Below are 13098 nucleotides of genomic sequence, written 5' to 3'. Positions count from 1 at the left end.
CAGCCGTCCGTGTTCTCCAACAGGGCTCTGCGTCTCGCTCTCAACAAATGCTTCAGTGTTAGCTCTCCCAAACTAACAAAAACTACAGCCATGTAAATCCCCTAACCCAGGCTTCTCGGACTTTGACCATGAGACAGGTCTCAGATATTACAAAAAGAACACACACATTCATAACTGAAGTCTGATGTGCTATCCTTCTAAGAGGTCAGATCCTGAAGTAGATCAAAATGATTTCCTTTGTCCGTGGAAATAAGTTGCAAAATGTACAGCTATAATGTACCTACTCAGTAACAATATAGTTGTAACAAATCTTTGTTTCACATATTGGGTCAACAGAATAGCAGTTTACTGGATGTCTAATTATATGCAGGCACTATGCTAATTGCTAGGTCCAGAAATGATGAATACATTGTCCCTATTCCTAAGAGCTTCCAATTAAATGAGGAAAACAGACACAAAAAGAAATATTTAGACCACAACGTGATACTCAGGGAACTGTACTGTTACGCCAGCCGCCTTGTTTCCCTTGAAACCAACAGCATCATTTGGTGAACTAGTTAGACAGCTGTGGTGGGGAATGCTGTCCAAGTCAATGGGATGAGTAGAGCTGCCTGGCTCATAGCATTGTTCAGCAGCGGCGTCGTTATAGGGAGAGGGCATGCTCTAGCCAACCAGACTAACAGTACAGGTGAAGCTCAGCACTTAGATCGCTGTTACCATAAGGCTAATCTTCATTGATTTGTAAGCAAATTGTCCTCTCATTACCCACCAAGGATGTGACTGCTTTGGTTTCTTTCTATTTCTGTATACTTTTTGAGGTCTTTATTAGAAGTGGTTTTAAGAGTCTGAAAACCCTAGCTAATGGCAAATGATTGAAAGACTTACTAAAATTTGGCTTTAGAATTCCTCTCCCAGAAAACTTGTATTTGTAGTTTATGTTGATGGTTGGGGGGGGGGGTGCTTAAAAGGAGAAAGACCCAGCTGGGCTCTAGTTCAGAATGGATTTGTAACAACTAGAGCAGGTTCGGGGATGAAAATGCCTGAATTATCAAGAGATTCCACAATGCTGGTCATGCTTAACCCACAGAAAAGTTGAGAGAATTAGGATAGATTTTCTGAGGTACCTGTAAGAAAAGGCATGTAACCCCAGCCGTTGTGGCAGGTTTTAAAGTGCTAAGCATTTCAACAGGAAGGAAAATAACACCTTGTTTTTACAGGAAGGGGAGACATGCTACAGTTTGAAATACTTGTGGAGAGACAGGGGCAGGAAGTTAATGCTGGGAGGAAGCAGATCTTTCTATGTGAGCAGTAATAGAACTTTTAAAAAATGAAGGCATTGAGCTCTTTATTCCTGAAAGAACTGAATTAGAAATTGGAAAAAAAAAATCATTTGTCAGGGTGAATCACCTGTCAGTGTGTTTTGTAATTTAGAGGGGCTTTGTCTCCAGCATGTCAGAAGCTGTGTTAGATTCTAAGGCTATTTTCAAGTTGGAATAGGAGTCTAGGATTTAGAAGTTATCTTTTGATCAATGTATAATAGTACCATCCTGTGATTATATTCCCTAACGAGATATTAAATTTAATTAAGCATTATTAGTGCCATCCAACAGAATCGATTTGTAAACACATCTAGGTTTTTAAGATATAAAGATATTCTTTTAAATCAAATACTCTTTAACTAGAATCACTACATTTAACTAGACAGCAACATTTGCAGCAAAACAGGCACTAATTCAGGAGAAAATTTTAGGTGCTGGTCTTTCAGTGTCTGTTCTCCGTGAAACAGATGTGCATCCACAGGAGAGAGGAGGAAAAGGCCCTATTAGCAGTGCACTAAAAACATCAGCACCATTGATAGATTTTTCCTGAGTGATTAAAAAGAAAAAAAAAAAAAAAGAATGAAGAACAGATCGTCTCCAATAAGACTGGTCCTAAACTGGCGTAGTTGTTAGACTCTGGTCCTACTGAAACCTTGCATGTGCAGAGCTACTGAGCTACTGAGATCAAGTTCCTTAGAATCTAAAATGCTCAATAAATCAGAGGAGGCAGTCATCAGTTATACATCAGAAAACTAGAAAAATGGGAAAGTGTAAAGAGCATGTAGAAATCTTTGGTTGTTGACTGCTGTATTGGACTTAACGGGGTGGACCATGGGCCACAAGGCCCGTCTGAGGACGTGTCTTACTCTAAATATGGTTTTTCAAAGGGGAGTCAAGTGATTTCTTACGTTGAATGGAAATCTGCTTCCCTATGAAGTCTAGCCTTTCTTTTTAGGTTGCCCTCCAGGGCTGCCCATGGAAGCCATTTCCAACTCTAAATATCAAAGACTTTCCACACACAAGATCCAATTAAACTGAGAATGAGCACCTAACAGTAACACTACATGGTCCACACCATACTTGATCGTTAGATTGTATTTACTGCTTCCCTATCTCGGAATGTCAATACATGTTTCTTTCTACTTGAGTCTGATTTTCTGAACGGTCCCCTTAAGCGAGGCATACCATGCTCCAATCCAGTTGCTCTCGATACCAGATGTGGTCACTCTCAAAGCACACTCGCTTTCCAGAGTAGCAGATCAAATACTGCCATGATAAAGACTTCCCACCCAGAACCAGAGCTGAGTGTGCTGGGAAGGTAGTTAATTTTGATTATGCAAATATTCTTCCTACTGCCCAGTTTTTCAAGCAATAAATGAACAAAAGGTGCTCCACATTTGAAATCAAGTTTGTGGATCACTCTGGGCATGCCCATTCACTTTGAACTGATCTCATATAAATGTTCAATTGAATCGTCTTCATATATAATAATGCCAGAGACCTACTTTCAATTTTAGAAGATGTATTAGATTTTTTTGTGTGTGTGTGTGTACATAATCCAAATGATAAAGGACTTAGAAATGTTTAACAGAATTTTTCCACAAGAACGAAAGCAACCTAGGTAATGAGCACAATTATTTTGTCTCTTACATTGCATTATTGGCTGAACAAGGATCATGAAGGGAAAGCAGACTTTAGAGAAAAAAAAAAAAGACTTGGGGAAGAGGCCATAGATAAAGGGATGTGTTGTTTCCTCTGACCTAACTTTATAGACAGGAATACAGCAGTTCTTTCTGGGGGTTCTGAGAATAACCTTGAAAGATCAGATACTTGCCTGTCGGAGATCCAGAATGGAGTCAGGCCAGAACGACAGGCATGGTTCTCGGACTGTAAAGCCAGGGATCGGCAAGATGAGAAGGCTATACCCAGTTCAGTCACTTACCACGTGTGCATGTGGCTGGGTTCCTCGAGGGTGCGGGACACAGACAACCATTTTGTCAATATGGCAGACAGATAATGAAAGTGCCACCTTTACAAGAAGATGTAAAATTAGAACAAGATCAGTCATTAATGGAGCCAAGCCCAGCCCAGCAGTCTGTGCTCTGATGCCAAGGATCAAAGTAAAAAAACAAAAAACAAAACAAAAAAACCATAGTAAATAAAGGAAGAATTCAGGTGTTGATGACTAGATGGAGTACTTTTCTTGGTGTTGTAACTGACAAAGAGCACCCAGTTGTGGATGTAAAGGGATGGCAATGAGAAAAACATGATCAACAAGTCAAGTGCAGCAACTGTAGAAAAAAAGCCTCGTGTGTTAGAAAGTGTATTAAATCAAATGCAGGGGGAGCTTCCTAGGCCTTGTTTCTAGAAACATTACCATGAACCAACAGCTAATGAGAAGATTGGCAGACATCAAGATAATCTGATAATGAATCAAGATCAGGAAGGGATTGTTTCGCCTTAGTTTTTCCTTTCTGGAAGAGATGAACAATTCCTAGAGTCAGTAATTAATATTTATTTTAAACATACTTTAATTATTTATATATGTTTAAGTTAACAGTTCAGTAAATCCAGGTAGGTGACCCACTGTGTTATGGTCTTCCCTAAATAATTTTTTCATAGCCACAAGTATACACACAAAAGCATTCACTGAACTTCCTTTTTTCTTGCACACACAGACACACAGACACAAACACATAAACACATACATATGGGAAAGGGCAGAGCCCACTTAGGAGGGACAGCCCACAATTCTACAGAATACTTTTTATGCAACAGCCATCTGATTAGGGACAGTCCAGTTTTGGAAATGCATGATCATGTAGTCCAATATTCTGTTCTATTTTGAAAAAATATATATATGATTGCATAAACTTACATGGTATAGTGGAAGGACCTTTATTTAGGTTTATTTCTACTTTTACAACCTAAAATAGTTATATCTTTTAAACTAATGAAAGAAACATACTCTCTTACAACCCAGAATCATCCTACCTGAGAACAAGGATGATTGATACTCTTTCTTTGTTTGGGTGAAAGATGATGAAGTATCTAAACAGTTACAGCAAGTTGTGAATTTGAGCAACACCAAAAACCTAGTCATTTTAAAAAATTTAGAAAATAAATCACTGTGACCAAGTTACATAAGTTGTAAACCAACACGATGCTTTATGGTTGATATATATCATCAAAGGAAACTGATATGGTACTAATTTAAATGTTGAAATTTCTTTTCTTTTTTCTTAATGTTGAAATTTCTTACTGCAACTCAAATTTGAACATTTAAAAAATTATGAAAATCCACATAAGGACACACTGATCTAGAGGCCAGATTTCCTACATCCTCAATTATGTTGGAACCTGGCAAGGATAGAGAATAAGTATTTGAGGACCACCATCTTGGAATCCAAGAACTTCACTCAGAAGGTTATGATAGACTCAGATTGGTTGTAACTTAGAACTAATAATTAAATCAAGAATGTTAATTTACTGAGCCTGAGCCAGAAAATGAGAAAAATAATGATACTGCTAGAAACTAAAACCAACAAACACTGGGATCTAATAGAAGAATCAATTTTAAAAGCATTTCAGTAACTGCCATTGGCATTATGGCATTGTAGCATGGGACATTATGCTTTAATGAAGAGTTGAATCATAAAAAAAGTCAAGCCATGTTGAGTGTACAGCTTAGAAGCCTAGGGAAATACACAGCATTTTAGAAAAGTTTACCTAACCCCCCAAAAAAGAGGAGGGAAAAGAAAAAAGGAAGGGCTGAAAAGAAGCTAAGCCAGGATCAGAAAGGGTAAGAATTCAGCAACTCTTACTCCTGTAGTAACGGGGCAGGCTTCTTACCTCTTTCTAATTAAAATTTCACTTCACCTAATATAATGTGCAAATAATCCATTTTCACTACCTTAAGAGATTTTCCCCACCTAGATAGTACAAATCTGTGAACACTGATTTGTTCTTACTAGTCTTTTATGGATAAAGTACTCTAAAAATCAAGACAGCAATGCCTACGAGTTTTATTTACAGATGAGAATACTAAGTGTTCTGGATTCTCCAAGATTCAGTTATATTCAGTATAATGTTTGGTGAATGTATTTTGTCTTTGAAATTTCTGGCAACTGCTAAGTCATATATGCTTACATTCATAGTGATTCTCTAACAGACGGTACATTTTATTTTACTAAGAGGTAAAGGCCTTGTTACCAACTATTACGGTTAGTAGATTTACGGTAGGTTTCTAGAACTGGAATAGTTTTAGAATGTCTAAGCACATGCTCCTTTCAAAAATGGTTAGAAAACCATGGGTCTCTGTATTTATTGAACTGAATCACCTGACAGTAGAATTCCGTTAAGGCTCTTGGCATCGGAGCGACTTCCTCCCACTCTGACCTGCTGCTGTGGTAGACTTGGACTTCATCTGTGATTTCGTCCGGGGCGTAATCGCCGCCCAAGATGTAAATTTTATCTTCAATCCCAACCGCGCCTGCGTTGAAGCCCGCACACTCAAAAGAGCCTTCCCCCTTCCAGACGCAAGTATCTGGACAAAAACTATACACCTTGTAGGTGGAAAGGTCACATATGTACAGTGTGCAGTTTACTGGGACAGCTTTGATCAGCGTTGCATGAAAAAACTGCCCGAACTCTGCTACTAGTTCAGACCACTGGTCAGTGGTCGCGTTGTATTTAAAAAAGCAGTCGAGCGACGGGTTAAAGGCATCTGTAATCTCTACCTCCGACCCAAGGACATAGATGACATTCTGGCATGCGCTGGCTTCGGGGTAGTATATGCCCCTGGGTAAGGGGCTAACAGACATCCATTCTTTGGAAAGAGGGTTGTAAGACTCAACGTCTAAGAGACTTTTAATGTCTTGAGACCCTCTGGTCTTTCCACCTATGACAAATAACCTGTTGAGAGCCAGAACAGACGTATGCATGGTTCTTGGGGTCTTCATAGTTGATACCAGGAAGAAATCGTTTTTAACCGGACAGTAGCACCAGGTTTGGTCAGTCGCGTCGTGGTAGGACTCTGCGATGTGAAGCCGCACGGTTCTGCAGCACGGCCCCTTGCAGCCCCCGGTCAGGAATATCTTCTCACCATAACTAGACAGACTAGACCCTGGCAGATCGATCAGATGCGACTGTGGCAGTACTTTCCACGAGTCACTGTTGATGTTGTAGCAAAATGTGTATTGGTCGCCTCCGTTCTCCTCGGTTTTGTGGACAAAGATGTATTTCTCGGTGGTGGATGGCCGAGCGTCAGGGAAGAGTCCGCCAGAACCTTGCACGCACTTCACGGCATCCATGACCACGTCAAAACAGTTCGTGCTCTTGAGTAAACATTCCTCGTTGAGCAGACAGTCTCGAAGCGTCTCCTCAGATAACTGATGTAATCGGACTTTTTTAATCAAATAAGGCAGATGCTTTTGCCTTGATTCTAGGTTATGTTTGGTCCAACTAAGGACAACTTTCAGGACAGTTTCTTCCTCAGGGACATTTAAGTCATCTGATTCTAGACATTTTTGCAGGACTCCAAAATTCATCTCTAAGAAATCACTGGATTTAAATAGCAAGGAAAAGTGGTTCTGTACAAAGTAGAGGGCGTGATCGAACAAGCGAGGGGAGCCATAGCTGTCTGATATAGATAGTAACTGTAGACAGTTGACAAGGTTAATGCTTTTTATTAAAAAGTCACTGCAAGCTTTGGCCAGGAAGGAGACTTGAAGAAATGAGGACAACTGGAAGAACATTTCCACATTCTCATCTGTTATCTGTGTTTTCCCGGTATAGGCGTAGTCAAGGAACGCCTTCACAGCTTTGGAGGACAGATTCGTGATGGTGACACTCCCACCATCTCTCTCTCTCATGTTTACTTCAAACATAGCCCTGCAACAGTGAAGAACAGAGAAGAACACGTGGGAAGAGGTCATTCCGTGCTAGCTGTCAACATTACCTTCCAGACGCTTCCTTGACCCTTAGGTTGATTTAAAATATATTTCAGACATGTCAAGTTTATCTTTATGAATTATCTAGAAGAGTAGTATACCGCATTGTTTATCTTTAAACATAACTCCCATACTACAGAATACACACATGATAGCCAAGCTATTGCAACTCATCCAGAGAAGACTGTAGAAGAGTCACGTTTGGTGAACTAATTACATGCTTTTAAATATTATTCATAAAATTAGGGTAAAATCTCTCTAATGGCTGAATTTCTTCTTTTTTTTTTTTTTGAGTTAATTAGTATCAACTCTGCAGGTGATAACTAGGAGTACTTAAAATACACAATGCTTCTGAGTTTAGGGTTTAAAAGTATCTTGCACAGTAATTTTCAGCTTGGCAGCAGTCAAACATGGGGAAGGTGGAATGCTGTGAGGTATCGCATGTCCCCAAGGAGTCTATGTGGGAAATCCACCATATGAGATATATTTAAATACACCCTGAAAGAGACACATTTCATGCAGCACTTTAGGAACAAAAGGGAATGTGATTTCGTGGAGCTAAACACCAACCCAAAAGGCTAAAAGTAAGTTTTCGAACAGACAGCCACTGAGAGATGGAGGTGGTCCCCAGATTTAAGTTCTTCTGAGTTCTTCTAAGCTGTAATTCATCCCCACCCGGCCAAGAGGATAGAGTCTAAGGAAGTGGGAACTTTAGGGGTTCAATTTAAGTGAAAATGTAACTTATTTGTAAGTGTTTGGGCAGGAAACTAAGACGTATTTTACTTTTGGTTTTGGTAGACCAATCTTGCCACCCATCCTTCTATTGACTTCATATCCAGCATGATTCATTTTCACACAGACCTGCTATGGCAGTTGTCAGTGGACAGCGAGCGGAGGCTGAGATTAAAGAGAAACAGCTACAAGAAAGAACTAAGGACCACCAGTAGCTGTACCTTTGGTAGGACTGGACTGACTGGTGTGGGTTCTGGTTTAATACTCGTTTGCGTCCGTACCATTATTGTCCAGGATACCTGTGTGAGCAGTGCCCTGAGGTGCTTAAGTACTCTGGGGGGGACCAGTTTAGTTCTTAGAGTCTGTTCTAGAGGGTAAGCAAAGCTATTCAGGAAGCACTAGTATCTGACTGAGAAGTATGAGGAGCCCTCCAAATACGGGAACACCCCTCAGGACAAGGAAGGATGACACTTCCCCCTAGGCTACTGGAGTGGATATAGTTAAACAAATTATGTACATGTTCTGCATCATGTACAGTTATCTCAGTAATGTCAGCTGAGCAATATGAAACTGTGATGACAATTATATTGGATTATGAAGACATGGATCATCAGTTTAGGGTAATATTAAGAGCCAGACCTCTAGAATATGGCTACCTGGGTGGGTGTCTGGCCATTGTCACTTAATAGCTCTGTGACCTTCGTGGGGAGGGCTTCATTGTGCTTCCAGTTCCTCATCTGAAAATGGGGATACTTGTAGTATCTATTTCACTGAGTGTTCAGAGGCATCAATGAATTAATCAATGCAAAGTATTAGGTACTATCATTATTTTAGGAAAATGTTTTCTGTCAGATGCTATACATTTTTAGTTTATCAACAGCTTCCACATTTTCTTTGAGAAGACGCAAGTAAGGTCATATTTCTGTACTTGCTCCTGTTCATCCTTAAAGTATCCGGTTACCATCCATTTCAAATTTGCCATATTACCAGAAAGTGGTTGTACAATATGTGAAACTCCTCTTTAGTCTTCTGTGACTTTACATCTCATAACTTTTATTTTCCAAAATCATAAAGTGCACTTCTCATGCATTGCACACTGGCCTGCTGTTTTACATTCTTCCTCCCAGTACTTCAGTGAACTTGATAACACAAATACTATGAATTAGTGGCCTCATCACTCAAGAATGTAAATTACAGAATTTCAGTCTTTATTTGTTTCCATTTTGTTATGAACTGGGTATTCCTTTAGTAAAATACTATATATAATAAAAGATCTAGGACATTATAACATGGACATTTGTGTTACATCAAAGCAGGGAGAAGATTTTAATTGTTCTTTTTTTTTTTTTTAAAGATTTTTATTTATTTATTTGACAGGCAGAGAGGCAGGCAGAGAGAGATATTGGAGGAAGCAGGCTCCCCACTGAGCAGAGAGCCCGATGCGGGGCTCGATCCCAGGACCCTGGGATCATGACCTGAGCCAAAGGCAGAGGCTTTAACCCACTGAGCCACCCAGGCGCCCCTAATTGTTTTAACAGGACTTTTAAAAAATGTAAAGCAGATCCATAAAAGTTAGGAGTAGGATGAACAAAATATTGTGCAGAAATTATGTGCAGATACATTTAATAAATAAGCTCTACATGAAGACTAGAGGCCTGCAATCCAAATGCTCACAGGAACTTCTTATTTCGTTAACATGATAGGGAAATCAAGCTGGGTGTTTGCACCAGATTACGTCCATTTTTTGCTTTGGAAATAAGAGTAATCATAGCATCTAGTGTTAGTTGAAAGTAGTGGACAGCATTCTAAACAGTACATATACATTATTTCATTTAACCCTCATAATGACTCAGTAAGTTAGGTTCTTATTTATTTTTACAAATAGGGAACCCGAGACTTGAAGAAATTAAGTCACTTGTTTAAGGTCATGTCTGATTAGTGGCAGAACCAGGATTTAGATTTAGGGCCTGTGTATTAAGAGGCCAGGTACTTTATTTATTTATTTATTTATTTATTTATTTGGCAGAGAGAAATCACAAGTAGATGGAGAGGCAGGCAGAGAGAGAGAGGGAAGCAGGCTCTCTGCTGAGCAGAGAGCCCGATGCGGGACTTGATCCCAGGACTCTGAGATCATGACCTGAGCCGAAGGCAGCGGCTTAACCCACTGAGCCACCCAGGCGCCCCAAGAGGCCAGGTACTTAACCGTTAGAGCATCCAGCTCTAACGGAGGAGGTGGCAGAAGATGGGGGAACAGAATGGAGCTACTAGAAGAAAACTGGAATGGAACAGAGCTGGGGAGAAACTGGTGGCACCACCGAGAGGCAGAGCACAAGGACAGTGATGGGCCCAGTGGAGTTCAAAGAACAGCTTAGGTTACCAGAGAGAAGACATGAAAAGAGCAGAGAAAGAACTAGTGTCTGGGTGGGGAGAAGGTGTAGCCTCCATGTCCCCGGTGATGTGGGACACAGCACCAAGCCACTGCTCCCCACTCAAGCAGGAAACCCCCCAGGCACGGGAGTTCAGCGAGCAGTGACTATCAATACACTTTTGCTGATTGACTCCAGAGCAACAGGGGTGAGGTCTAATCAGATGCCGGTGGCAAAGTAGCAGTTTTAATTAAGGATTAAAATCAGTGTAAGTTACCTTGCACCTAGTATATTTGTATTTTAAATCTTACTCTGTTTTTATAAATTTTATTTACTAGAGATTTAAGTCCTGCTTATTTTGAATAAAAATTGTTTCTATAACTGAACATAATGCAAATACTGCAATTAGGATTAAATTTATTGCAGTGAGACTGGGAGGGCTGAGGCCAGGATGTCACCAGGAGCGGTTCATGCATCTGACCAAGAGGACTCACAGGCGGGTATGACCTTGATATGGTTGCCACGGTACTGAGGTTCTGCGTCTGGCACTTGCCCTTGCAGAATCAGAAACCCACTGTCACCACAGGGGGTTGGAACAGTGTCATTACGAGGACATTCCCTGTAGGATGATCTGTGGGGGAACCAAGTTATATTCAGAAGGTTGCCTGGAATCAGAACAAGTTGGGAGTTCTCCAGAAATGCTCCTGGAAGTACTTTTCCCATATAGAACTCTCTCTGTTAAAGAGAGAAGAAATCTTGAAATCCTCTGTGTGAGTCCTTCTCCCTTGTTTAGCGCACAGATACATGACTAAACTCAGTTTTCCTCTCAAGTTCATTTCCTTTGACTTATACTTTTTAATCCATTTGTCCTCTCCTTTTTTTCTATACAACACAGTGTAAGAACTCCTCCAAACAAAACTGGCTCTAGATCAAAACAGTTTTTTTCCCAAGAGACCAGTGGTCCATACAACCTTAGGAAATGCTGACCTGGGAAGACCTAACTATTTAAAAAGGTAGTCTTAGGGTGCCTGGGTGGCTCAGTCATTGGGCATCTGCCTTCAGCTTGGGTCTTGGTCTTGGGGTCCTGGGATCGAGGCCCGAATTGGACTCCCTGCTTGGTGGGAGGCCTGCTTCTCCCTCTCCCACTCCCTCTGCTTGTGTTCCCTCCCTTCCTCTCTCTCTCTCTGTCAAAGAAATAATAAAAAATCTTAAAAAAAAAAGGTAGTCTTAAATTTTCATATTAAAAATTCACTAGTTAATCTAGGTTCAAATTAGTTTTTATTTTAAGAATTAAAAATTACCATTCCGTGCTCCTGTAGGGGAGAAATTCAGTAGTTATGAAACATAACTTAATAACACAAAATCTGAGGCACACACAGAAGGCAAAGTACCTGAAAAAGTCACTGCACGCTGCTAAGACACAGCGATGACATGGGATTATTTCATCTTTCATGATTATTTCAAAATCATAAAAGACATTTTGTTCTCTAAAATTCTGCAGTACACTTAAGATTTTCTGTCCATGATCTTCAGATACAAGGAAGTTGTTTTTCTTGTCAGGTGGAAGTCCGTTAAGTGAGTTTCGTTGATTGAAATGATATGAATTATCCATAGCCAATTCCTTTTGTTCTTAGAACTGGAATGGAAAAGAAAAATCACTGTTGTGGTGAGTCCTGATGACATTTCAGATCCAAAGTCTGTTCAGTGTCATTTATACTGAGAACAACTGTAACATAGTAAACTTGTTCTAAACATTTGTTTTCAGGACATTTAATAATAAACTTCTTCTGAATGTTTATAAATATTGAGATTCTTGGAATAAAAAGTACCATCAGATGGAAGGATACAGTTCAGGGCTATATAATTGTGTCAAATAGCACAATTTTAAAATTGTATGTGTACACACATAGGCTCTCACTACATGACTAGTCTTGTATGTAAGACGTATTATGTACCCCGTAGTTCTCACATGGCTGTACACCCAGCACATCCCTGTCCCCTCACATCCATTTTCTTCTAGCAGCAAAGAAAATGTTAAAACACTGATCTTGAAGCACAGATATATGCCTTCTGGGGTTCAGCTTTTCAGAGATAAACACCAAAAAAAGACCAGAGTGTTAGACTGTATTAACTGGTTATGGCCTTTAGTATGGAAAGAAAGGCAAACATCAGTCCAAGTTGGCCTATATGGTTGCCTTTTATTTCTTTTCCTTGTCTGATTGCTTGTGGCTAGGACTTCCAGTACTACATTGAATCAGAGTGGTAAGACAGGACCTCCTTGTTTTATTCCTGACCTTAAAAAGTTCTCCATTTTTCCCCATTTAGGATGATACTAGCTGTGGGTTTTCATATATGGCCTTTATTATATGGAGGTATGTTCCCTCTAAACCTATTTTGTTGAGGGTTTTTATCATGACTGGATGAACTTTGTTGAATGCTTTTTTCTGCATCTATTAAGGTGATCCTATGGTTCTTATCTTCTCTTACTGATGTGACATATGACGTTGACTGGTTTGTGAATATTGAACCACCCTGGCAACTCAGGGATAAATCCCTCTTGATCATGGTGAATGATTTTCCTAATGTATTGTTGAATTTGGCTTGTTACTATTTTATCGAGATTTTTGCTTCTATTTTTATCAGGGATATTGACCTGTAGTTCTCTTTAAATTTTAGTGGACTCTTTATCCTGTTTTGGTATGAGGGTAATGCTGGCTTCATAGAGTGAAT

General features: G+C 39.9%; 1 protein-coding gene across 6 annotated transcripts in view; it reads right to left on the bottom strand.

Annotated features, from left to right (window-relative positions):
• KBTBD3 (kelch repeat and BTB domain containing 3) overlaps window positions 1-13098 on the bottom strand; it is a 36975-nt gene that overhangs the window by 432 nt on the left and 23445 nt on the right. For 3 of the 6 annotated variants that reach the window (XM_059418305.1, XM_059418316.1, XM_059418325.1), the window contains 3 exons: window positions 11760-12004; window positions 5660-7211; window positions 3262-3348 (listed from right to left, as the gene is read on the bottom strand). In XM_059418305.1, the coding sequence (XP_059274288.1) occupies window positions 3262-3348; window positions 5660-7211; window positions 11760-11980 (1860 nt within the window). In that variant the 5' untranslated portion in view covers window positions 11981-12004. Of the gene's footprint in view, window positions 1-3261; window positions 3349-4463; window positions 7212-11759; window positions 12005-13098 lie in introns of those variants that run through there. The other 3 variants (XM_059418333.1, XM_059418341.1, XM_059418349.1) reach the window with 2 other exon arrangements.

Source organism: Mustela nigripes, chromosome 1 (genome assembly GCF_022355385.1).
Source record: "Mustela nigripes isolate SB6536 chromosome 1, MUSNIG.SB6536, whole genome shotgun sequence".
NCBI classification, from domain to species: domain Eukaryota; kingdom Metazoa; phylum Chordata; class Mammalia; order Carnivora; family Mustelidae; genus Mustela; species Mustela nigripes.
This window is presented reverse-complemented; position numbering and strand designations above follow the sequence as displayed.